The sequence below is a fragment of the Elephantulus edwardii genome, unplaced genomic scaffold, assembly GCF_000299155.1.
Source record: "Elephantulus edwardii isolate Elephantulus edwardi_28Jun2011 unplaced genomic scaffold, EleEdw1.0 scaffold00186, whole genome shotgun sequence".
Classification (NCBI taxonomy): domain Eukaryota; kingdom Metazoa; phylum Chordata; class Mammalia; order Macroscelidea; family Macroscelididae; genus Elephantulus; species Elephantulus edwardii.
In genome coordinates this window covers 327,455-354,839 of record NW_006399936.1, presented here as the reverse complement: position 1 = coordinate 354,839, position 27,385 = coordinate 327,455, and the positions used below count along the sequence as shown (strand labels likewise).

General features: G+C 42.3%; 1 protein-coding gene across 1 annotated transcript in view; it reads left to right on the top strand.

Moving 5' to 3' along the window:
* The first annotated feature begins 6,070 nt into the window (after positions 1-6,070).
* AGFG2 (ArfGAP with FG repeats 2) overlaps positions 6,071-27,385 on the top strand; it is a 35,039-nt gene continuing 13,724 nt past the window's right edge. Inside the window, exon 1 of the mRNA XM_006896470.1 lies at positions 6,071-6,416. Coding sequence (XP_006896532.1) covers positions 6,196-6,416 — 221 coding nt within the window. The 5' untranslated portion in view covers positions 6,071-6,195. The remainder of the gene's footprint in view (positions 6,417-27,385) is intronic.

The following is a 27,385-nucleotide window of genomic DNA, read 5'->3' as shown; positions in this document are numbered from 1 at the left end:
ACAGTATGTGAAGCATCTGGATCAGGCCAGATGCAGGATCTGCAACAAAAATGACTAAACCTTCCCAGAGCATTCCTACATGTATTGCCTACATACCACACTGCCAAGAGAACTAAAGATGGTGACTTGGGTCATACCTTCTAGTAAGGAGGGGATCAAGGTACATCTCACCCTAATCCTGCCTCATTATGACAGACAACTCACTGCAGAACGAGATCATAAGCAAAGGCAGAGAGGTTGGAATTTACATCTTATAAAAGAAGATATGGCTGAAAGGGCCGTATTAAGTAATCCCCTGTACTCTAGAAACATCCAGAAATGACATAGATGATAAAGGGCATTGTTGTTGCTGTTGTGCTCTGTAGAGTCAGAACTGACACATAATTGGCCCTCTTGCAGAGGCAGTTAATCTCATAGGAGGAAATTGCTCATCCTTCTCCCATGGAGCAACTGGTGGCCTCAAAAGGCAAGCCTTCGGGATTGCAGTGCAGCTTCTTTCCAGTAGGCCACCAGAGCTCCTTAAAGGACATTAAGAAAGCTACTTAAAATATATCCCTTAGGGGAGAATGGACAGTCTCTTCTTGTGTGATTTACTGCCTTTGAACACCTCTTGGAGGGTCAGCTATGGATTGGTTCTGACTTGACAGCATACAATAACAAGAAGGGGAGACAGAACTTCTGGTAAAGGTGATAGAAAAATTTAAAAATGGTAAGGATTGAACATGATGAACTCTTTAATGTCATTCAGCTGTGCTTAGAACCATGATCTTTTCTCTTTTTAATAATTTTTTTTAATTTTTCTTTTATTATTTTCTCTGTGTGTGCCATCAAATTGGATCTGACTGGTACAGGAGGAGATGGCCCCTCCTTCTCCAGCAGAGCATCTGGTGGTTTCAAACTGCATATCTCTGGGATTGCAGTGCAGCTTCTTGCCACTAGGCCACCAGAGCTCCCCTTCTTTTCTCTTACTTCTTATGCATCTGAAAGCCGGATAATAAATCAGGATAACCGAAGAAGAATCGATGCCTTTGAATTGTGTTGGAGAAGACTATACTGAATATCCCAGGGATTGTCAAAAGAACACACAAGTCTATTCTGGAGGAAGTGTGACCAGAGTGCTCCTTAGACACAAAGGTGGTAAAGCTTTGTCTCATGTACTTTGGACACATTATCAGGAGGGGTGAGTTCTGGAAAAGAGGAAAGGTCAGAGAAAGAGAGGAAGACCCTCAACAAGACAGAGGGACACAGTGACTTTAAAAATGGGCTCGAACATGGCAGAGACCTGGAGGAACGTGCAAGATAGAGAGCAAGGTTCAGATCTGTAGTCATGGGTCAGTATGAGTCATAGTTGACTACATGGCACCTGACAACAAACAACAACTGACTTATGAAGAGTGTTAAAACAGTGTTTTATTACCCATATACCACAAGAAGTATTTTTTAAAAAAATATATATATTTCATATGCTTAAGAAGGTAGGGGGAAACAGGAACATGATAAGTAAGACACAGAAGATATTTTGAAAGGCCAAAATCTAACTTCTAGAAATAAAGAGAAAAAACCAACCAAAACCAAGAATGTAATGTCTGATATTTTTTTTTAAATTACAATAGATGAGATTAACAGCAGATGATACACTGCAGAGGACCCCTGGTGTAGAGTGGCTTATGTTTTCAGCAGCTAACCAAAAGGTCACCAGTTCAAATCTACCAGCCAGTCTAGAGGAAAACGAGGCAGTCTGTACACATTACATTGTGCCTCAGATGGTGAAATGAAAACAATTATATCTATGAACATATATAGATTTGGAAGATGATATTGCTACATTCATATTAGTATGTGGTTGTTGTTGTTCTGTGCTGTTGAGTCACCTGTGACTCATAGTCCTCAGCGCTGCTCTATTCCTTGCCAATCTTATTGTCTCTGACACACCTATCCCTATAACCCCAGTGACTGAATCAATCCATCTCATTGAGGGTCTTTCTCTCTTGTGCTGTCCCTCCACACTCCCAAGCATAATGTCCCTCTCCAAGGATTGATCCCACCTTGCAACATGTCCAAAGTATGTCAGATGGAGCTTCAGAATCCAAGGAGCAGCCAGGCTTCACCCTCTTCAAAACAAACTTTTTTGTTCTCCTAGCCGCCATGGTATATTCAATACTCTTTTTCAACACCACAGCGCAAAGGGAGCAACTCTCCTTCTATCTTCCCTAGTCATTGTCCAGCTCCCTGATGCATAGCAAGTAATTGCAAAGACCATGGCCTGGATCAGGCACATCTTAGTCTCCAGACTGACATTGTTGCTCTTCAGTATTTTGGAGAGGTCTCTAACAGCAGACTTTCCCAATGCAATATGTCTTTTAATTTCCTGGCTGCTGGTACCAGGAGTATTGACTGTAGAGCCAAGCAAACTGAAGCTGTCAACAATCTCAATCTCTTCATTATCCATCATGATGCTGCCAATCAGCCCAGTGATCAATTAGGATAACATATTAGTATAAATTGTAAATATATTCCTGTAGGTGGATTGAGACAGTGACTTAATCCATGGGCTCAAGTATGTCAGAGATGATGAGGATGGTATAGGATGGGGCAAGGTTCAGATTTACCGTGCTTAGGGTCTTTGTGAGTCTTACTCAACACAACCACACTAACAACAACAGTAGTAGAACCAGCAGTGGATAAAGTTATGTAAACTGCTTATGCAGAATTTAGTAACATGCCACATCTGACTGAAAAGGAAGCTGGAAAATCTAGAAGTATAGATGTCCTTTTGTAAACCTTATGCCCAGCTAAAAACTCTATCACACAGAATGGACAACAGGCATCGACTGAGATAAGTAGCAGCGTTGCCACACTTAAAAGCAATTTGAGCACTCTTTTTCAGGGCAGCTACTGTCCATAGAGAGTTAAGCTGCCAGCTAAAAGGCTATGCCTCTCTGGCTACTTGAATCCACTAACAGTTCCATAGGAGAAAGATGGCCAGTTTCTCCCTGTGCTATTGATAGCCTCTGAAAACCCACTGGAGGTTCAGGTATGAGTTGGTTCAGACTCGACAGCAATGACTTTGACTTCTGATTTTAGGACTGGTGATGTATAACATCAAAATAAAGTAAAGCAAGAAAGAAGAAAACTTGAGATCCATTAACCAGGGCATCTGTCTTATTATCTATACTGCTATCATATGCATACCACAAGTGTGTGGCTTTAACAAACGGAAGTTCCTTTCCTCACTGTTTAGGAGGCTAGAAGTTGCTCTTTAGGGTGCCAACTACAAGGGAAGTCTTTCTTTGTTGGCTCTGGGTGGGTAGGGCCCTGCTGACTCATTGATGATCTTCATAAGGATTGGCATCTCTCTTCCCCCACCTCTGTTTGTATACTTGTTTGGTTTAAACTCTCATATCTTTAAAAAGATTGAGTAAAGATATGCCCTACTCTAATACTACTAAAATTAAAAGAAAATTCATTCCCAAATTGAAGTCTAAGCACAAGTATAGGGGTTGGAATGTACAACATAGACATTAAGGAGATAACAATGCAAATAATATTCAATATAAGAAAAAGGAGAATTGCTAGGATGAATGTGAAAGGAATTCCCAAGATGACAGCTGAGCTGCAGTACTAGGAGGCAGGGAGTGCAGAGTGGAGAAGGTCAGATGGCTCTGTTATTGTTCTTGTTGTGTACCATTGAGTCAGAACCAACCCATAGCTGACCCTCTGGCCAGTGTGCACTGGAGATTGCACATCTTTCTCCAAAAGAGCTGCTGACGCAACCATGTGCCTTCAGGATTACAATGCAGCTTCCTGCCACTAGAGCTCCTCTGTTGTTGTACCCTACACTGTACACAGCTCCATCTACCAAGTGAAGAGAAGTTATGTCCCATGCTGTGAATAAAGAGAAAGAAAGACGTGCTCTTATCAAATCAAAGATTGCATATACAACTTCAATGACTGGAACAATGGGCACAGGCAAATCAGAGATCATGAAGATGGCCCAGAATTGGTTAAGTCATGGTCAACTTGATGGCACCTAACCACAACATATCCATCAGGTAATCCTCCATTAGTTTGCAGATAACAGCATTCACTTTTGGCCAGCAGCCTCCTCTAATTTACCCATCTTTGTGCCTCCTCATTTTCAGTGAATGGCACTAGAACTCACACTCTCTACTAGAGAATGGGACTCAAGTCACTACGCTTCACCACCTCACTGTAGAAGTCACATCTTTGCTTGACTTACACCCTTTATCTCATGCAAGCGGTAAAGGAGAGAGCGGTGAGCAAAAAAAAGGGGACACCTGACTATCAACCAGAAGAGAACAGGAGTGAAGTATGTCCTTTGGACCTAAGATCTCTTTGCTAGGAACCAACTAGACCCAGGAAACCTACAGTTCTAACAATGGAAATGGGAGAGACTGAGAGAAGTAGCAGTAGGGTAACACAACAGTAGAGGATCTAAAACCAGGAATCAACACAAGGCAGTTCTCACAGAGGAAGAAAGCTCAATGAATGTCTTGGAAGAGGTTTGCTGACCTATTGTACAAGACAACTGAGTGCCTTTCACCTGAAACTTTCTGGTGGAGTGGGGTGCCTCTGTGCACTTACCTGCAGGCCTAACGAGTATTGTAACACCTAAGCAGAACAGAGGCTAGGCAGAAAGGCCAAGGGTCAAAGAGGGGCTTCCCGTGGGTATAGCCAAGAAGAGGCTATCCTAATTGAAAAACCTTTATCCAAAATGTTTCTGAATCTAAATTATAACCTGTTGTTTCCCTAATACATGCCGTAACTGTGAATATAGGTTTGAGTTTTATTGGTTATTGGAATGCATTATCAAACCCCGCAGAGATATAAAAAGTGCTGCAGGAGGGACAAATGGTTCAGAATTGGTTGGGTTTTGATTGTGTTTTTCAAAAAACCAACCTGGAAAAGTGAAGCCTGCTTGACCTCTGCTTCACAGAGTGAAGTAAGGCTTGCTTGACCTCTTCAACCAGTCTTGGCTGGATGCTGATTCTCTTTCCTCATGGGCGAAGAACAGTATGGTGGTGAAGAGCAAGATCTCTAAAATCAGAAAGACCAGGTCAGAATCAGGGCTGGGCCATTGAATTAGTTGTTGTGTAACCCACAGAACTTCTAGGTAAGTTCAAATAGCCAACCTTCCACTTAGCATCAGACTACTCCAGACCCTTAGCCTTGCATATAACAAATTTTCTACTATTTTGCATCCCTCGCTGTATAGTCTACCTGAAAGTGTTATTGCTATCACATCAACTCCAACTCATTATACTTTTAGCATGCCTCACCAGTTTCACGAACTTTTTGGCATTTGTTCCAGTATTACAGTAGACAACATTCTGTTGCGATCCACAAAGTTTTCTTTGACTTAGTTTTAAAAGTAGATTGCCAGGCCCTTCCTCCTCGTCTCTTTGGGTCTGGAAGTTAAAAAAAAAAAATCCAATGGCAACCCACGGCGATGGGCTTCCTAAAGGACACAGTAGAACTGTCCCACGGGGTTTCCAACACTTTAAGTCTGGAAGAAGTTGACTGCCCCGGCTCTCACAGAGTGGCGAGTGGGTTTAAAGTGCCCACCTCTTGGTCAATAACCCAGAGCTTCAACCAGTGGGCCATCAGGGTTCCTAGTCTGGAAGCAGGGCTTCGAAATTTGGCGCGAATTAACGTCACCAGTCTCGAGAGCATTAGAGTTGCGCACCCAGTGACCACCACCTCTCACTGGCGCGCTAACTTTGCAACCTTGCTAACCAATCAGAGTTGGTGTTGGAGCCTAAGTTCCGGGGTAGGTAGGGAGTTGGGGGAGAACTCGCCAACCAGAGCTGGGAGGCGGCCCACCGGGAAGGCAGTGGCGAGAGAGGGAGGGAACAAGAGAGGGCACGCACAGTTCTCCCGGCCGGGGCCTCTGCGGGCCAATGGGAGAGGCCTGAGGCTTTAAGGCAATGGGGCGTGGCGTAGGCGGCTTCTTAAAGCCAAGGCCGTTCGATGCCAGGCCAATCAGAGCAAGGAGGTGGGAAGAGACCAGCCAATCAGGGTGCGGGATGGGAGAGTCAGGGAGCGGAGGAGTCTCGCGCGGTTGCGGTCCGCCGCCGAGCTTCTGTCAGGGGCGCTGAGCGTGTGGAGGCGGCTTGAGGAGGCGGGAAGGCGGCAGTGGTTGAAGCGGCGAGGGTTCGAGTGAGCGGGAGAGCGATGGTGATGGCCACGAAGAAGGGCCCAGGCCCAGGTGGCGGGGTCGGCGGGGGGAAGGCAGAGGCAGAAGCGGCCTCAGAGGTGTGGTGTCGCCGGGTGCGGGAGCTGGGCGGCTGCAGCCAGGCCGGGAACCGCCACTGCTTCGAGTGCGCCCAGCGCGGGGTCACCTACGTGGATATCACCGTGGGCAGCTTCGTCTGCACCACCTGCTCCGGCCTCCTGTGAGTGGACCGGGGAGGCGGGCGGCGTCGGGGACTCGGGGCGGACTAGGAAGCCCACGTTCCGCGGGGCTGGGGGCGGCGGGGGAGGCCGGGCAGCGCCGCTGCAGGTGGAGAGGGTCCTAGTTCGAATCCGCTGCGGGATTTGGATCTGGGGTGGGAAAGAGAGAGACCAGAAGTGACCAGATCGCGCGCTGAGGCTGCTGAGGGTCTGGAAGGAATCCGGGCGAGAAACATAGTAACTCCCTTAGGAGGGGAACCGAAAGTGAGGATAAAGTGTGGGGAATGCAGGGGAATTCTCGGGCTGCGGATTTAAAGGGCTAGAGAATGACATGCATTTAAAGGGAACTTCGTGGAGGTGGAGCGCCAGCGAGGAAACGGGAAGGAAAAGCGGGGGGCTCGAGACGAAGGGACTGCCTTTCTGTCTTCGGGTTCGTGCCTCTCGCTGGAGCGGGAGAGACGGAGAAACCTGCGCAAACTAGGTAACTTAACCCAGGTCGGCAGCCGGGAGATGGTGCCCGAGAGGAGCCGAGGTCCGGTGTCCAGGCTCAGAGCGATCCCAATCTTGCACTTTGGAATGTTTCTTATGAAATCTGAGAGATGAGCCTTGATGGGTTACGTTGATAGGCAGTTTAACTTTTCCAGGGATTGATGATCCAGATGATGTTATCGAGTGGAGGCCGGCCCATAGCAACCCTGTGAACAGCAGATCTGAACTTTGACCTATCCAGTGCCATCCTCATCATCTGACACGCTCGAGCCCACTGCTGCAGTCGCTGTGTCAGTCCACCTGGTTGAGGGTCTTGCTCTCCCGCTGACCCGCCACCTTTCCAAGCTTGATGTCCCTCCCCAAGGAATAGCCTCTCTTAGCAACATGCCCAGTGTATGTGAGATGAAGCTTTGTTATCTGTGCCTCCAAGGAAGCACTTTCTCCAAGACATATTTGTTTTTTTTCACCCTTAATAAACTGCAGTCTCATTTACACACCTTTAAGCAAGCTCCTTGTCATCAAAACTGGATGCTAGGATGTAACTTAGGACTCCCAAGGACCCCATGTGTGCAGAGTGGAACGGCTCCCTAGGCTTTTCAAGGCAGTCACCTTTTGGAAGCAGTTGCCAGGCCTGTCTTCCAAGGCACTTCACATCTAATACTTTTTCAAGATTTTAGAGGCTTTGTTGTATAATCTGCAGTGCTTGCTACACTCGACACTGAACTAAATTAAAGCCAAGATGCTAGCCTAGATTTCGGGTTTTGTAGTAGTGTTCTCTTTTCCTTCCTTAGGGACTTACTGGGTTAAACACGTGACTAACATTTGATTCCAAGCTTTGGTCCTTGCTTTCTATATTAAGAGACTTATTTTGACTTTTAAAAAGTATTAGTCCAGTGTTACTCTTTTACACAGGTAAATCCTCTCTGTTTCTTCTCCCTGTATAAAAGAACCAAGGAGGGAGCAGTGTTCTCTTTCAATGACAGATGGGAGGGTAGAAGAAAAGAATGGTTTAGTAATTTATCCAATGCCATATGGGGAATTGTTTTTTCAACATTTGTTGTTTGATATAAATTATGATCATGGCAGACTAGGAAAATGAGGATCCAAGTTTCAGAAGACACAGTTTAGGATTATTTTTCTACTCAGTTTTTTAGCTCCTTTACCATACATCTCTTTTTGTTCCAGTCGGTCTCACTGGATGTTGTGAGGATGGACTCAACTTCAGTCTAAGAATCACTTTTTTTTTGTTTTTATTATTTTTGTGTGCGTGTACCATCAAATCAGATCTGACTGGTACAGGAGGAGATTGTCCCTCCTTCCCCGGCAGAGCATCTGGTGGATTCGAACCATGCGCCTCTGGGATTGTAGTTGCAGCTCCTTGCCACTAGGCCACCAGAGCTCCCCAAGAATCACTCTTAGGGCAGTGACTTAGAACTCGGATTATGTCACATGCTGCAGTGGAAATCAAGAACAAACAAGGGCAAAGCGACTTGAGATTGGTACAAATACTCTGAAAGGAGAAAGAATACTATTTAGGAGTATTTATAGCATAAAATAAAAGAAGAGCAGATTCCTAAAGATCCTGTTAGCAATCTGATTATAAATTATAAAAGGAAAATAAAGAGAAGTAGAGGATTGCAATTGATGGTATATCAGAGTCTAGGTCTCAGGAAGAAAATATTAGGCAGCAGAGTGGTCATTTATTGCCACAGATGGCAAGGAAGATAAAGACTAAACGTGGAGTATACCAATGCAATTTTTATTATTTTTAAATTCTTAGTCTAAAATGTCCTATAGATAACATTTCCTTTTTTTAAAAAATTTTATTATTTTTTGTGCGTGTACCATCAAATCAGATCTGACTGGTACAGGAGGAGATTGCCCCTCCTTCTCCAGCAGAGCATCTGGTGGATTCGAACCAGATTTCCTTTCTATAATGATTATCTCTCAATCAGAGCAAGAGAGCCAAGGGATCTAGAATATATTAAAAGCTTGTCTTTTTTATTGGAAAAGTCAGCTACTTTAGTATCAGTGTGGAATATATGAAACCTTACCACTTTTCCTTGTGGTCACTATTGTTGATGTCATGAGTAAAAAGTAACACATACACTGTGAGCATTCACAGGTGAATATGTCCTAAGAATTGTTTAGTTAGGTAGGCCTGGCCCTGTCCAGAATACACCAACTGGGGGCCTGTTGTTGTTATCTGCCATCGAGTTGTCTGAGACTCATTGTGACCCTGTGTATAAGAGTGCTACATCCTGCTCTATCCTGTGCCAATCTCATTGTCTCTGACACACCTACCCCCATTAGCCCAGTGACTGAATCAATCCATTTCATCAAGGGTTTTCCTCTCCTGCGCTGTCCCTCCATCGTCCCAAGCATGACATCCCTCTCCAAGGACTGATCCCGCCTTGCAAAATGTCCAAAATATGTAAGACGAAGCTTCAGAATCCTTGCCTCCAAGGAGAAGCCTGGCTTCACCCTCTCTAGGACAAACCTGTTTGTTCTCTTAGCAGTCCATGGTATATTCAATACTCTTCTCCAACACCACAGCTCAAAGGCATCAACTCCCCTTCTATCACCGCTAGTCATTCTCCAGCTCTCTGATGCATAGCAAGTCATTGCAAAGACCATGGCCTGTGTCAGGCACACCTTAGTCTCCAGACTGACATCATTGCTCTTCAGTACTTTAGAGAGGTCTCTAACCTCAAACTTTCCCTTTGCAATAAGACTTTTAATTTCCTTGTTGCTGGTGGTAAGAGTGTTGATTGTGGAGTCAAGCAAAGTAAAGCTGTGAACAATCTCAAACAAACTGGAGGCCTAGCTTCTTATAAATTTAAGTTCCCATGAGACCATGTGAGAGGACTATGGCAGCCTTTCCCACCCCCACCCCAACAGTCAAAGTATTTTAGGAAGGGTATTTTAACTTAGAATTTAGCATTATGAGACTCACCCAGGGCTTTATTCTTGAGATGTTAGACTTTGAGAAAAGAAAAATTAAGAGAACATTTTGTTAGCAGGAACTGTGAATGGGTTGAAGAACTCAGAGATCAGGCCAGTAAGTAAATTGATCTGAAGTCTTGCTGAGATTATGAGGAGAGAATCATCAGAAGAAACTCCAGAAGAAAGCTGTTACTTTCCTGGATGTGATTCCCTGTCTAAGTTCTGGTGGTACCTTTTATTTGTTAATTTGAGATCCACTTAGCATTAAGTAGGACAAGGAGCTCTGGTGGTGGAGTGTATAATTTACTACATCACTAACCAAAAGGTCAGCGGTTCAAATCCATGTGCTGCACCATGGAGAAAGATGGGCTGGCTCCTTCCTTTACAGATTCACAGCCTTGGATACCTGGCGGAGGGTCACTGTGGGTCAGAATCTAGTCGAGGACAGTGGATTTGGTTTCGTTTAGGGCAAGGCAGATTAGTCATTTAAAATAAGCTTGTTACTTGTGTTGCTTTTGATACCCTTTGAGAAGGGCTGAAAGCTGGCAGGTAGACCATAGGCAGAATGTGTGAGGCAGAAGATGCTTGTTGCTGGCTGCAAAGTGAAAAGAGAACATATCCAGTCCAGCAGGCAGTGGAGAGGAATGACTCCAGGATGACACATCTCAACTCCACATGGTTAACCTCTTAAATCCACAGTTAGTTGCCCATAGATTAATAAAAATTGTTGCAGGACTTCAGCCTACATATTAATTTATTCAGTCAATAAATGAATATTTGTGGAATGTACCTGTTGAACCCCAAATACTGTTTTAGGGCCTGGAAATGATGTAGGTAGTGAATAAAGTTGACGGGCCTCACTTTCTCATGGCATCTATCCAAGTGGAGGTCATGGACAATAAATAAACCATTAAATATGTTACTGTAAGTATTGATAAGTGCTGTGGAGTGAAACACAGCTCAGTATGGGATACAGAAGGAGCCCTAGTGTCATAGTGCACTGTATTCTGGGGTGCTAACTAAAAGGCAAATAGTTTGAATCCACCAGCTGCTTCACAAGTGGTGAATAAGCCTATCTACTCTCATTAAGATTTACAGCCTCAGAAACCAAATAGAAGGTTGCCAACAGTGGGAAGCAAATCTACAGCATGGAATTTGGATTGAGTGTGACTTAGAGGTATGGTGCAAAGAGTAAAAATATTCTTTGTTAAAATTAAGATACTGAGAGGAATTTGAAATACTGTACTTAGCACTACAGGCAATTTCTGGATTAAGAACTAATTTAGTTGCTAAATCTGTCTTTAAATCAGATAAATTGGAACAAGTAGGTACAGTTTGTATTAACTTCATTTAGTCACATGTTGTCTTTGTGTATAGTGTATCTGTGCATAAAAGTACTCTCAGATAAACAAAAGGATCTTTTTAACATGGATTATCTCCCACTCTTTGAAAGTTTGTTTTATGCCATTTTGTATAAAAGACATGCATTAAAACTTGTTTTCACTAACAGAAAGAAATCTGATGAGTTTTGTTTTTACAAAAGGTAAAAAGTGAAACTTACTGGAAAAAAAAAAGTGAAACTTAACATTCAGCAGCTGTTTTGCAGAGACCTGTTAAAGAGGCAGCACACACCGTGAGCAATGAGAGTGGTGTTGCCAACCTCCTTCCCTTGTAACTGCTACACTGAGCTTCTCAGTATCTAGCCAGTGTACCTTTGAACCTTGTCTGCGCACACTGTATAGTAGTGGTGATGGTGTTATGTGCGGTCAAGTCGGAACCTACCCAATAGCTGACCGTTCAGCAGGTTTTCAAAGGCAGTAAATCACACTGGAGATTGTCCATCTTTCTTTCTCCTGTGGTACAGCTGGTGGATTTGAAACACATGCCTTCCAGGTTGGTAGGGCAGTTTCTTACCACTAAGCCACCAGACCTCCCTATATATTAGTGTTATTGTAGGTTTTATGTGTTATTTGCTGTGATTTGGTAGATGCCCCCCCCCATACAAATGAAAGGTAATTGTTTCTTTGCTTTATACCATTTTGAGTTTGCAAAAAGATTTCATAGGAACATTCTACTTTCAGATAACAGGAAACCTATAAAATATAATATTAGTAATGTTTAAATACACAATTACATAATAGGTTCAGTTCTTACAACTGTTGTATGTACTTTGAATTTTTAATATAATGTTTTTTAAGGGTTGATTTATAAGTACAGACTGTATGTAAGTTGAAAGTTCTTAACCAGTATAGCTGGAGAAAGAAAGCATTTATTTGTTGGTTTGTCTTTACCTGTTTTAAACTTTGCAAACATATCCTCAGGATAGGGCAGGGTAGGGTTCAGAGGTAATGTATGTAGGATCACTGTGAATTGCAGGCAACTCAGTGGCACATAACAACAACATCAGTCTTAATTGAGATGTGCTGGTGGCCTAGTGTGTAGAGTCTCCCTGCCAACACATATGAGAGCAGTATGAATCCACCAGCTGCTGTGGGAAAGAAAGATGGGCAATCTCCAGGGCTATTTACAGCCTCTGAAAACCCACTGGAGGTCAGCTATGAGTTGGTTCTGACTTGACAGCAATGAATTGAGTTTGAATTACTGAATCTTGATATAGTTTATTTCTGCTAAATATATTCTCATGTTCTTTAATCACCACCTTATATTCATAGATCATTACACCATTCCCTACCAAAACCTGGCACCCCAGTATACAAGGTTGTTATCAGAATCAATTCATAGCTGACCCTTCAACAGGGTTTTGGAGACAGGAGGAGATTGTTCATCTTTCTCCCACAGATGCTGGTGGATTCGAACATCTTCAGAAAGGCAGTACAGCTCCTTACCACTAGGCCACCAGAGCCTCCTAGTTATACAGTAGCTTTTCATTTTCATCAATACCTGCTGGTAAGGTCAGACTGTATGGCTTTAGGTTATATACCTAGGAATAGACTGGTGCTAGTGTTTCTGTCTTTGGAAAACTGTTTGGTTATCCATTAACTATTTCCTGTTGTTATTATGTAACTTGTGCTGTTTCCATCAGCTTTACATGGGAAATCTAACTACTCGCCAACACCTTATTTTTTGTTTTACTAATAATAGCAATTCAATTACGAGTGAAGTGTTATCTAATTGTAGTTTTGATCTGGAATCCCCTAGGTGAGAACAGCACACAATAGGGCATAAATCAGATCCATTGTTCATAGATTGAAGGCACATGACAACTGACTGTAGAAGGAACTTTCTTATAGTGTGTAGTCTGTACTGAGTTACATTGCTAACCTATAGGCAACTGGTTTGAATATTCCAAACATCCACTAGAGGGTCAGCTCAGTTCTGACTTGATGTTAATGACTTAATGAGTGACTGACTGGAGCCTTCAGTATGGATTATATCTCATCATGAGACAGATACCCTCACAAATAGACAAATAAGCAACATCATGACATTGTTGCTAAATGTCAGAGAGTTAGTACAGACTCAAAGAAAAGCTATATTCATTAGAAGGAAACATTGCCCAGGCTTAGCCATTTTCATGTCTGAAACCCTTGTTGCTGCCACTTTGTTAATCCATTTCATTGAGGATCGTCCTCTTTTTCACTCACTGGCTCCCTACTTTATCAAGCATGATGTCCAGATCCTTCCTGACAGCATGCCCGAAGTCTTGCTATCCTTCCTTCTAAACATGCTGGCTGTACTTCTTTCAAGATAGCTTTGCAGTTCTCCTGGTAATCTATGGTATATCCAAAATCCTTTGCCAACACCATAATTCAAAGGCATCACTCTTCTTCTTTGGTGTTCCTTTCACATGCATATGAGGTGACTGAAAATGCCCTCGCTTGGGTCTGGTACACCTTAGTTCTCAAAATAAAGTCTTTTCGTTTTAACCCTTTAAAGAGATCTTCTGCAGCAGATTTGTCTGATGCACTAAGTAATTTCTGTACTGCTGTTTCCATGGGTAGTGATTGTGGATTCAAGTAAAATGAAGTCTTTGTCCACTTCAGTATTTCTTCCATTTTTCATGATGCTACTTATTGCTTCAATAGAGGTGACTTTTGTTTCCTTTATGCTGAAGTGAAATCTATACTGAAGGATGTAATCTTTTTTTCTTTTATTTTAATTTTTTTGGTGTGTGTGAGTACTGTCAAATCAGATCTGACTGGTACAGGAGGAAATTGTCCCTCCTTCCCCAGTAGAGCATCTGATGGATTCGAACCGTGCACCTCTGGGATTATAGTTGCAGCTCCTTGCCACTAGGCCACCAGAGCTCCCCGGATGTAATCTTTTGATTACAGGGTTCAGAGCAGCTATACATAGGGTCACTATGAGTTGCAAGCGACTTGATGACACATAACAACAAAACAGTCAGCTGCCTTTGTATGGTCAATACAATGCAGGTATATACCTTTCTGGTATTCTGTATTTACAACCTAAATCCATCTGACATCAGTAGTGATACTTCTTGTGACTTGAAATTCTGGCAATTCCCTGTTAATAAAGAGCTCCAACTCTTTTAAAATTCTCTTTGGTAGTATTTTAATTATGTGTGATGATAATGATACTGTTTGATAATTTCCATATTTTGTTGGATCAGCTTTTTTTTAAATAGGTACAAATACAGATCTCTTCCAGACATTTGGCCATGTAACAAATAGTCTTCTTGGCACAGAGGAGTAAATACTTAAAGCATTGTATCAATTTTTTTTAAACATCTTAATTAATAAGGCTGTCAGTTCCTAGAATTTTGTGTTTTGCTAGTGCCTTCAGTGAAGCTTGAATTTCCTCCTTAAGTTTCATCAGTTTACAATTGTATGCTATCTCCTGAAATGACTGAATGTTGACCAGTTCTTTCTGGTAAAATAATTCTAATGTATTCGTTCCACCTTCTTTTGATTCTTTCTATGTCACTGAATATTTTGCCCATAGAATCCTTCAGTAATTGTGTGTGTGTGTGTGTGTGTGTGTGTGTGTGTGTACTGTCAAATCGGATCTGACTGGTAAAGGAGGAGATTGCCCCTTCTCCAGCAAAGCATACGGTGAATTCAAACTGTGTACCTCTGGGATTGCAGTGCAGCTTCTTGCCATTAGGCCACCAGAGCTCCCTAGAATCTGTCAGTCATTTTAATTTTGCCTTATTTCTTTCCACTTGTGAAATACCAAGCATGCCCTTCCCTTTTGATTTTCTCACTCTAGGTCTTTGCATAGTTTCTCTTCTTGAAGCGCATTTTCAAAGCTTCCGTTCTACTCCTTTAAATTTTCATTTCTTCTACTATTTGCTTTCACTATTCTGTGTTCTAGAGAAAATTTTAGAGTCTGTTCTGACATCTGTTTTGGTCTTTTCTTTCTTTCCCATCTCTTTAATGACCTTTTACTTTCTTCATGTGTGATGTCCTTTCTCTTATCCCATAACTCATCTGGTTTTCAATCAGTCATTAGTGTTCAGTGAGGTAAATCTATTCTTGACATGTCTTAAAATTCAGGTAAGGCATCATCATGATAAATGGTGAGGAGATTGAGATTGTTAACAGCTTTAGTTTGCTTGGCTCCACAATCAACACTCTTGGTACCAGCAGCCAGGAAATTAAAAGAAGAATTGCATTGGGAAGGTCTGCTGTCAGAGATCTCTCCAAAGTACTGAAGAACAGCAATGTCAGTGTGGAGATTAAGGTGTGCTTAATGAATTTTGGAAGTTCTTTGTAGACTCTGAAGATTTTTTGGGTGTCATACCAAGACTGCAATGCCAAATTTAAGGCTATGAGAATTTTCCCTTTGTTCTAAGAATTTTGTGATTTAAGCTTGTTTGTTGTTGTTGTTGTTATGTGCTGTTGAGTCATTTGTGATTCACAGCGACCCTGTGTATAACAGCCCTGATACCTGCTGTAACCTGTGCCAACTTTACTATCTCCAACTCACCTACCCTCATTATTCAAGTCACTGAATCAATCCATCTTATTGATTGTCTCCCTCTCTTTCTCCATCCCTCCAACTTTCCAAGCATGACATCCCTCTCCAAGGACCGGTCCCTCCTTGCAACATGTCCAAAGTATGTGAGATGAAGTCTCAGAATCCTTGCCTATAAGAAGCAGGCTAGCTTCACCCTCTCTAGGACAAACCTGTTTTTCCTCTTGGCAGTCTATGGTATATTGAAAACTCTTCTCCAGCACCAGAGCTTAAAGGCATAAAAGCCTGTTTTCTGACAGAGTGCTACAAATATGTTTACTTCTTAGGGGTACAGAGTTTTCTGAGAGGAGGTAGCAAAATTACCAAACTTCCCAGCTGGTTGGATTTGCTGAAGCAAAGTTGAATGTTCCAGCAAACTCCATTTTCTTAGAGCTGAAGAAAAATGCAGATTTGAAATTTGGTGGGTGGGTGGGCCCATATGTAAGCATATAATTGTTCTCTCTTTTTTTTCCCCTTCAGAAATATCAGCTGTAGCAAACCGCCCTAGCATTGGTGTGAGGGCCTGAGAAAGAGGCCACTAGTTTCTGCTGTTTCTAAATTTATATACATATTGCCACAATTGTAGCTATCAAATTTGACCTCGTTTTATTAATTTGGTTTATGTCCAATACCTAATTTCCTTAACCTGGATATAGCAGTTCCCGAGCATTTGCTTTATACAACCCATTTAAAGCCTAATATAGTAAAAATTTGAGGTACATTCAGTGACTCTGAATAACAAGTGGGTACTACTTTGCATCAAATTATTATTATTATTATTATTATTATTGCCATATTACCATGTTAAAGATATTTTAGTGGTATCTGAAAGTGTTTAATATTTCTTTAAGCATGTTGTTATTAGATGGTGTCAAGTTGACTAAGACTCAAGGTGAATAACAGATTTGAATCGTGCCCTACCGTGTACCTTAACTCATGATCTGAGATTTGCTCCCACCCATTGTTACAGTCCGTGTGTCAACCTTCTTGAGGGTTTCCTCTTTTTTTTTTTTCTCGTTGCAGCTTGATGCTTCTTTATTCTGGTAATGGTGCTTTTTCAATGTTTCCTCTTTTTCTCTAACCCTCATCTTTCCCCAAAATGTCGTCTTCCAAGAATTTGGCCCCTCCTAATAACATTCCCAAAGTATGTGAAATGAAGTTTCATCATCCCTCACTCGAAGAAGCACCTTGGTTGCACTTCGTCTAAGACTGATTTGTTTGCTCTTTTGTCATTCCGTAAGATATTTTAGGCATAGAAAGTACACATATGTACTATGTATTATAGTAACTGACTTTCAAAACACTATCTGTATCTACAGAATTGATTTAAAGATAAACCTAGGAACAGAACTCTTATAATCTGAAGACTGCCTGTAAAGATCATATGTATTTCCCTAAAAGATATGCTTATTTGTTTAGTTGTATTTCTAACTCTTCTACTAGAGGATTAATCTGTTGCTTAAAATTTAGGGTGGGATAAAATTACTGCTAAAAAGATCTTTCCCCTTCCCATTTTTTAATTGTGATTCAAGTGGGAGTATACAGAGCAGACCGGTAATCCATCCAACCATTAATATGCATTTTATTTGATGACATTAATTCTAATGCCCACATGTAGTAGCATTCTTCCCACTTCTCTCCTGTGGTTCTTGTTTCTATTTACCCTCTGTTCTCTTCTTTCTGAACCTTCACCCTTATCTTCTGAAACTTGTCCTGGATAAATGCTACCCTTTTGATCCTATATGATTAAAAAATAATGTATTTCTAAACCCGTGCTTCAACTGTTCTTTCTTACTCTGATTTGCCTGTACATATCTGTGTATAAGCCGTTCTTCTTGAGAAAGAATATGGATGGTTGGGCCCAAAATCTCATTGACATCAAGGGTGAATACTAGTCTCTCCACAGTCAGGTTTTTTGTGTGTTTTATTTGTTTTTTGTTGTTAGAATTTTTTTTCTTGGAAAATCGCTTCCTTTACATGACTGGGTTTTAGTAATGGATTCTTATATCTTCTGCTTCCCCACAACTTCACTCTGATCACAGGCAAAATTAAGTTGTACAGAGCTCTGACCTGGGTGTCAAGAGATGTACTTAATAATTTTTGCTTTTGTGCCTGCATTTTCCTGTCTGGCTACTAGTGATCGGGCCTGTTGAATAATCATATCCATGGAAAGAAAAGTATATGTTGTTCAGTAAATCAGCATTTTCCATTTTTCTGGTTGTTGTTATGTGCCGTCAGGTTGCTTGTGACTCATAGTGACCCAATGTATAAGAGCCCTAAACCCTCCTGTACCAACCCCACTGTCTCCGACATACCTACTACCATTACCGCAATCACTGAATTCATCCATCTCATCAGGGATCTTCCTCGTTTGCACTGTCCCTCCATCCTCCCAAACGTGCTGTACCTCTCCATGGACTGGTCCCTCCTTGCAACATGCCCAAAGTATGTCAGTCAAAGCTTCAGAATCCTTGCTTCCAAGTAGCCCAATTTCATCCTCTCCAGGATGAATCTGTTTGTTCTAGCAGTCCATGGTATATTCAATATTCTTCTCCAGCACCACAGCTCAAAGGCATCAATACTCTTTGTTTCATCCCTAGTCACTGTCCAGCTCTCTGACTCATAGCACACAATTGTGAAGACTGTAGCCCGGATCAGGTGCACCTTAGTCTTCAACCTAACGTCATTGCTCTTAAGTACTCTGGAGAGGTCCTTGACAGCTGATTTTTCCAATGCAATTCGTCTCTTGATTTTCTGGCTTCTAATACCAGGAATGTTGATTGTGGAACCAAACAAACTAAAACTGTTAATAATCTCGTTCTCTTCACCATCCATAATGATGCTGCCAGTTGGCCTAGTGGTGAGAATCTTTGTTTTCCTGATGTTGAGCTTCAGGTTGGAGAAGAACAAATGTACATTGTCCCTATTTAATCCCATCCCATCTTGATTTTGTATGTATCTCTGTTTACAAAGGTGAACAGAGAGGTACTGAATTACAGATTTAGAGACTTTCTCATAAGCCATATGGACAATGTGAAAAACCCTTTAGGATGTAAATGAGGGAGGTTGTTTGTTTTTCTTACATTTTTTTCTGTGTGTACCATCAAATCAGATGTGACTGGTATAAGAGGAGATTGTCCCTCCTTCTTCAGTAGAGCATCTAGTGGATTCGAACCCCTCACCTCTGGTATTGCACTGCAGCTTCTTGCCACTAGTCCACCAGAGCTCTTAGGGGTTTTATAGTTAGGGAGGAGGGGATGTAAAAAATTCTGTGAAGGTCTTCCTTTTCCACTAATCTTCTATTTTGCTAAGCATGACATACTCCAAGCATATAATTAAGGTCAATTCAACTTTGAGGAGGCAGCTCTTCTCTATTCGTATTTTGAATGCCAGAAGGTGAGGGACTCAGTTCTTTGGCACTGCACCGACAAAACCTCCCTTATTTCTATATCTACTTCTGTCAGTTCTTCCACTAGCTGCTGCTCCCGTTCTCTCCCATATGCAACTGTTTGGTTTGCTAATCCATTGCAGTGGCCATACAATGGAACTCTCAGACAACACTAATGAACATGGGGATTATGAGGGAAGTAATAGGTTAAAAATCAGGTCAGAAACATTCAGGATACAATTCTTTAGTCAGGACACCTTCTCCTCAGGCCTACTCTCAGTCTTTAGTGTGCTCTGACCTTCAGCCTTCTGGCTCTGGACCAGTGTTGCAAAGCTCTTTCAGTTCTGCCAACAATGACGTCTCCCACACTCACTACCAGTAAGTCTAGGTGAAGGTCCTCAGCTCTGGCTCCATGGGACAGCAATCTTAGTTCAGTCCCTGGTTCTCTACGACCTCTGCTGCTGTTACTACTGCTGTTCTTGATCTAGATCTGTCTCTCTGACCCAAAATGACATGATGTATTCTCTCCTTCTTTCTTGATGGTAATAAGATTCTCTTTTCTCCCTCTAAAGCTATTAAATGTAAACCGGACAGGATGGTAACAAACACTTCCCTTGTTAGTAGTTGTTGTTGTTGTTGTTATGTGCCGTTGAGTCTCTTGCGACTCATAGCGACCCTATGTACAACAGCCCTAAACTCTGCTCTGTCCTGTGCCAATCGTACTATCTCTGACACTCCCATCCCGATTATCTCAGTCACTGAATCAATCCACCTCATAGAGGGCCTTCCCCTCCTGTGCTGTCCCTCCACCCTCCCAAGCATGATGTCCTTCTCTAAGGACCGGTCTCTCCTCACAACATGTCCAAAGTATGTTAGACGGAGCCTCAGAATCCTTGCCTCCAAGGAGCCACCCGGTTTAACCCTTTCCAGGACAAATCTGTTTGTTTTCCTAACAATCCATGGTATTCTCAATACTCTTCTCCAGCACCACAGCTCAAAGGCATCAATTCTTCTATCCTCCTTGGTCATTGTCCAACTCTTTGATGCATAACAAGTGATTGCGAAGACCATGGCCTGTATCAAACGCACCTTAGTCTCCAGGGAGACACCATTGCTCTTCAGTACTTTGGAGAGGTCCCTAACAGCAGACTTTCCCATGGCAATGCGCCTTTTAATTTCCTGGCTACTGGTGCCAAGAGTGTTGACTGTGGAGCCGCACAAACTAAAGCTGTGTACAATCTCAATCTCTTTACCATCCATCCTGATGCTGCCAATTGGTCCAGTGGTGAGAATCTTTGTCTTCTTGACATTGAGCGTCAATCCATGTTGTAGGCTGCAGTCCTTGACCCTCTGCAGCAGGTGCTTCAGGTCCTCTTCAGTTTCAGCAAGCAGGGTTGTATCATCTGCATAACGCAGATTGTTGATAAATCGTCCACCAATCTTGACCCCACATTTCTCCTCATAGAGCCCAACCTCCCGGATAATCTGTTCTGCATATAGGTTGAAAAGGTATGGAGATAGGATGCATCCCTGGCGTACGCCCTTCCCAATTTTGAATCATGCAGTGTTCCTTGCTCTGTTCTGATGACTGCCTCCTGATCCAAGTATAGGTTTCGTATTAGCACAATTAAATGTTCTGGGATTCCCATTCTTCTCAGAGTCAGCCACAGTTTGTTATGATCCACACAGTCAAATGCCTTTGCATATTCAATGAAACACAGATAGACATTCCTCTGGTATTCTCTGCTTTCAGCTAAGATACATCTAACATCAGCTACAATATCCCTAGTACCACGACCCCTTCTAAATCCAGCCTGGACTTCTGGTAGTTCTCTGCTGATGTGCTGTTCCAGTTGTTTTTGGATGATCTTCAGTAAAATCTTGCTTGCGTGTGAAATCAGTGAGATTGTTCTATAGTTTCCACACTCTGTTGGGTCACCTTTCTTTGTTAGTAGTATACACCCTTTATTACATGTTCCCGCCAAACGGTTCTATATATGTTATTAGCAAGCTATTCGGTCCCCTTGGTGGGCCATAGACTCCTCCCATTTGTATAATCATACCCACAGCCGTATGGTGAAAGTTAAAGCCATATATTCAAAGCTGAAAAAAAAGCCATATCTACTTACCACATACTGCTGTTCATAACATTTTCACTGACCGATTATTTCAGGAGTAAACTGCCAGTCCTGCTTCCTAGTCTGTCTTAGTCTGGAAGCTCTACTGACACCTGCCCATTAAAAAGGAACCAGTTGGTATTTGAAATACTTGTGGCATAGAGTTAAGCATCATAGCAACATGCAGGCCACTTCATTGTGACAAACTGTCAGATGAGAGTGATGGTGCTCAGAAATGAAGGCATGAAATCTCAAAAACAAATACAATCTGGGGTATATGAATTTGATCAGAAATATTTAGAGGCAAAGAATTTCCAAGTTCAAATTTGGCAAAAATAAAAGCACTTAGGTGTTAGGTAGAACTGGCTTTTTCCATGGTTGACCTAATAAAACTGTCTTATCTGAGCAGCTAAATAGATTTGCTGCTTTTTAAAAAAATTTTTTTTTATTATTATTTTTGTGTGAGTGTACCGTCAAATTATATCTGACTGGTACAGGAGGAGATTGTCCCTCCTTCCTCGGCAAAGCATCTGGTGGATTCGAACCATGCACCTCTGGGATTGTAGTTGCAGCTCCTTACCACTAGGCCACCAGAGCTCCCCCAGATTTGCTGCTTTTATGAAGCAAGATAGAGGCAAAATATGGGCAATCTTGAGGATGATAACCATAGAAAAACAAAAGGTGTTATTTGTGAAAGTGCTAGTGTACTTATAAAATAAAAAAGGAGAGGAAGAGAGAGAATGAAATTGCCAGACTTTAAGATCTGCCTTTACTGAGTAATTGAGAGCATTTCAATGACATATAGGTGTCCTGTGAAAAGGAAACTGAAGTAGATTCCATGACTGGGCTGAAATAGCTTGTGGTCCTAGTGGCTTTCTCTCAAATGGAATAACTTGTCCTATTTCTGGGAAAGGAAATGTGTCTCTGTATATCCCTAGAGCCTCCTGATTAGAAATAACAATAGATTTGCTGTGATAAATCGAAGAGTCATGCCTTCTTCCATTCATGCCCTCACTTTTTTGGGAAAGAATGTTATGTTGGCTGGGAAAACCGGGCTGGAACTGAAGAGGTGGGTCTGTTTAATTCTTAGTCTGTTTAACTTACATCTGGCTCCTTGGCTGACCCTGGTATGTACCCAGTGAAACAGCACACCTAGACCATTTGATTTCAGCTGCTGTGAGAAGGGTTCTTGTTTCTAAATTGCTTCTCACAACCAGCATGGCTTCTCTGTGATTCAGAAGCACATTCTCTGACTCATAGGACAAGTAAGTAGGCCTTCTTCCTGGCCTGCAGTGTTGCCTTGTGAGAATTCTCCCTGCCCCCAAACTGTGGTTCTGGTTATACATAATCCAGTCTCAGACGTCAAGGTCAGAGCAGTGTGCTGTGGAAACATCCTGTTCTATCAGACTCATTTGGCCCAAAGCACCTACATAACTTATTTTCTTTGTCTTCCCCACACCCAGTTGTCCCCTCAAAACAAAACAAAACCAGACCTGTACAAACTCAGAGGTCGGAAGTTTAGGTGTTCTGAACATCCCCTCTTGATTGATGCCTTGGGCCCCCCCTCCTCCTAACAAGGAAGCACACCTCCCTGTTACATTATACTTTGTTAACAGTTCCAGATTGTGCTTTCAGGAAATGTCAATGACCTTTGTGTGATAGGCTTAGAATCTGTTTTTCTAGTATAAACATAATGTATTTTATCTTTCCCATGACTGTTTCTCTTCCTTCCCTCTCTGCCACATCCTGAGGTAGCTTTTTTCTCTGAACTATCTGTGCCTAAGTGACAGCTATTGCATTGAGAAGTACCCTTTCCAGGCTTCTTGGGTCCTTTTTGGATGCTCCTAGTGATCAATAACTAGTTCATATGATACTTGCATCCCCCAGTGCCTACCACAATGCTTTGATTTTTGCAAGTAAATATTTAATAATCAGAGATGAAGGACAGGACAGGGATCCCTGGAAAGGTCTTTTCTGGCCAGAAATGTGATCAGAAGAGAGACTTTAGAAAAAATCAAGTTGAAGAGCTTTGCTTGTCTTGTAGCAGCAAGCCTTTGTTTTTTCTAGTGCGTCTCTTTCTGTGGAGCATCAATCCTGTTTGATACTGGTTGTCTTTTTAAAAGGCTTTTAAAGGCCCTTTAATTAAAAGTCTAGAAGTAAAACTACTGAAAATGTCCAGAGTTGTGTGCTTCAGTGTTCTGTCTTTTGTTAGAACCCCACAATCACTAATTTATCATCCATAAGGGCAGCACCCTTCACTGTTGACTCTGTTCAATGTCATCTGTCTCCTCCTCCATCTCCAGCTGCCATGTTTATACTAATAAATGCACTATCATTCTCCTAGACTTGGCAGGAGAACTGTTCTAGGGGGGGAAAGATACCCCAGATTCAAACATAATCCATAGAGAAATTTATTAAGACATAAATAGGACAGAGACAGTCATTGTGGAATGAGGGAAACCATCAACAGGATGCTGAAGGAGTTCCACTGAATCACGACCATGGCTTTCACTTACACAATTTGGAGACCAAACCATCACAGATCATAACTGGTGGCAGTTATGATCCATCACTGTTGCAGGTAGAGCAAGGATTGTGATTAGATTATATACACAGTTGCTAATAAAAAAGACTCACAAGGTTGGTTCTGGGACCACCTGGTGGCCAGTAGTCACAGTGGTCAGAGCGGTGACTCCTGGCTAGGTGTTTAATTCAGTAAATCATTAAGGACATGCCCAGGCAAGTTCCCTGGTTTCCAATACAAGCTCTGAGGGCAAGTTGCCCCTTTCTGGACTCAAGAGAAAAGAATGACAGTGTCAAGGATTTCCTTTTGCTTGGGAGCAACAGGCAAGGGATTGAAGGATTTACTCCTTTGGGCAAATCTGCTGCAAAGGACCTCTTTAAAAACCTGAAGAATAGGGTTACCACTTTGAGAACTAAGGTGAACCTGACTCAAGCCTGGGTATTTTCAGTCACCTCATAGGCACATGAAAGTTGGACAGTGAATAAGGAATACCAAATTAATGGATGTCTTTGAACTGTGATGCTGGTGAAGAATATTGAATAGATGACAGACTGCCAAAAGAACAAACAAATCTTGGAAAAAGTGTAGCCAAGATGCCCCTTGGAAACTAGGATGGTGAGACTCTGGTGCATCTTTTGGACCTATTATCAGAAGGAGTTACCTCCTGGAGAAAGATTTAGTACAGAGCCAGTGAAAAGAAGAAAGACCCCCAATGAGATGAACTGGCACGGTGATTGCAGCAGCGTGCTCAGAAACAGATCAGTGGTGCCGATGGCCCAGGGCTGGGTGGTCGTCTTCGTTGTGTGTGGGGTCGCTGTGAGTCAGACCTGATTCCCCAGCATCATCTAGCAACAGTGGGCTCACTTGGCCATTACCATCTCCTTTCAGCTGCACTCTTCCTGAGTGCAAAGCCACGTTGTTTGTTACCTGAGAAACATGGAAACATGCCACACCCTGAAAAAGACCGATCTTGGAGTCAGGGGTTGGAGTAAAAATTTTATTCATATGCCTGCAGAAGGAAGACTGGGAGTATGAGCTCCTCAAATCTCCCGCCTCTTGTGAGAGGCTGTGGGGCTTATACAGAGAGGACAATGGGCAATGGAACTAGTGAGGATTTCTACAGTATCTTCTCTCGTCCAGATGTCCAGGCCTGGTGATAATTCCAGACAAGTAGACCCAGCCTTGTCAAGGACCTGAGATAGCTAGCACCATCTAGTGCTTTATGACCAAAGGAGAGTAATCCCCAGCTGCAGGATGTAGGCTTTAAGAGGCGTACATTTCAGCTGTGATTATGGATTACCCAGTGGACAAAGAAAAGCTCCAATTACCAAATTACTCTCAACTTTTAAATTGCTGCACAAATGGGTAAACAACTTTGAAATGAAATGGCCTTTGTTTTGGTAAGAAAGTCAATTACTTCTGCTCAGCTGAAAGGAAAAAGGAGGGGAAACTTCCTTTTAAATTGTTATAGAAAGAAACATTAGTTTTAAATTTAGCTTAGAATGTTGTAAGAGGTTAGTATCAGTTGTTATTGTTAAGTACTGTCAAGTCCACTAAGATTCATAGAGACCCTATGAATGATGGATGTGAGCCCTCCCCTGTCCTGTTCCATCCTCATCATCTCTGACATACTTATGAGCCCACTATCCCAGTCACTGTGTCAAGCCATCTCATTGAGGGTCTTCGCATAATGGCCTTCAAGGACTGGCCTCCCCTAACAGGCCCAAAGTATGTGAGATGTTTCACTATCTTTGCCTTAAAGAAACATCCTGGCTGCACCCTTTTTGATATACTTGTTTGTTAATCCATGGGGTATTCAGCACTCTTCTCCAACACACAACTAAAAGGCATCAATTTTTCTGTCATCCTTAATGTCCAACTTTCAGAGGCATAGTATGTAACTGAAAAGTTTATAGTTTGAATTAGGTGTACCTTATTATGTGCACCTTAGTCATCAAACTAACTAATGTCTTTGCTCTTTAGCACTTTGAAGAGGTTCCTGACAGCATACTTTCCTAATGTAATGCATCTTTTGATTTCCTGGCTGCTGGTGCCAAGGGTGTTGACTGTGAATCCAAGCAAGATGAAGTCATTGACAGTTTCTCTCCAGGTGGCTCCTTGGAGGCAAGGATTCTGAGGCTCCGTCTAACATACTTTGGACATGTTGTGAGGAGAGACCGGTCCTTGGAGAAGGACATCACGCTTGGGAGGGTGGAGGGACAGCGCAGGAGGGGAAGGCCCTCTATGAGGTGGATTGGTTCAGTGACTGGGATAATCAGGATGGGAGTGTCAGAGACAGTACGATTGTCACAGGACAGAGCAGAGTTTAAGGCTGTTGTACATAGGGTCGCTATGAGTCGCAAGAGACTCAATGGCACATAACAACAACAACAACCATCTATCATGATACTGCCTATTGGCCCCGTGGTGATGATTTGTGTTTTCTTGATGTTGAGGTGTAACCCATATTGAAGCCTGTAGTCTTTGATCCTCTGCAGCAACCTTTATAAGCCCTCCTCACTTTGAGCAAGCAAGGTTGTTTCCCCTCTCCTATTATTCCATCAACTGGCTACAATGTGAGAGTCTTTCTTACCTAAAGGTATGCACAGTGCTACTTTAAACTGCTACAAGATAGTTACTTGACGAGAATGAACCCATTTCCTACCACCACATAAATATAAGAAGGCATAATATTTCCCTTCTTTTCAGTGGTTGCAGCATAGTTGGTTCAACTGTCAGGAGGAACTCAATGTCTGAACTTAGACAATTTAACCTTTCACAAACCAAGTGCTTCAGAATTTAAGCTCTAGGGCAGTACTGTAATTCTGTTGTGGGATGACAGAAAAAGAATTGACACCTTTGAGCTGTGGTGTTGGAGAAGAACACTGAACATTCCATGGATGGCCAAGAGAACAACTAAATATGTCTTGGAGACTGTGCAGCCAGAATGTTCTTTGGAGGCAAGAATGATGAGGCTTCGCCTCACATACTTTGGACATATTGCTGGGAGGTGCTATTCCATAGAGAGGGACATGATGTTGGGAAGGGTGGAAGGTCAGCAAAGGAAAGGAAGACCCTCAACCAGCTGGATTGACATGGTGACTGCTGCAGTGAACTCTTGTGTGTCAGAAAGTATGAGACTGGCTGGTGCAGGACAGGCCTAGGTTCAGATCTTTTGTTCATAGGGTTGCTATTAGTCATACTCGACTTGATGGCACCTAACCACAACAGCAGCAACAAGTATGAATGTATGTTTTCTCAAACTTTTAAATTAATTTAGAGTTTCCAACTTTGTTATCTCGTCTCACTTTACTTGCTTGAGGCTATCAGCTAGGCTGTATTCTGTACTTACTTGAATTTTATTTATTTATTAAGTGTAGCATGCTCATTTTATTTGTGTGTGTGGTTTTATTTCATTTCTTTATTTTTACTTTGTAATTTTTTTCATTGTTGCACATTTTCTTCTCCCCCTGAGCCCATTCTACAATGCATTTCTCGTTTCAGATTGTTGTCATGCATATAATGCCTAATCATATATTCCTTTTGGACAGTTCTTCCTCTCATCTG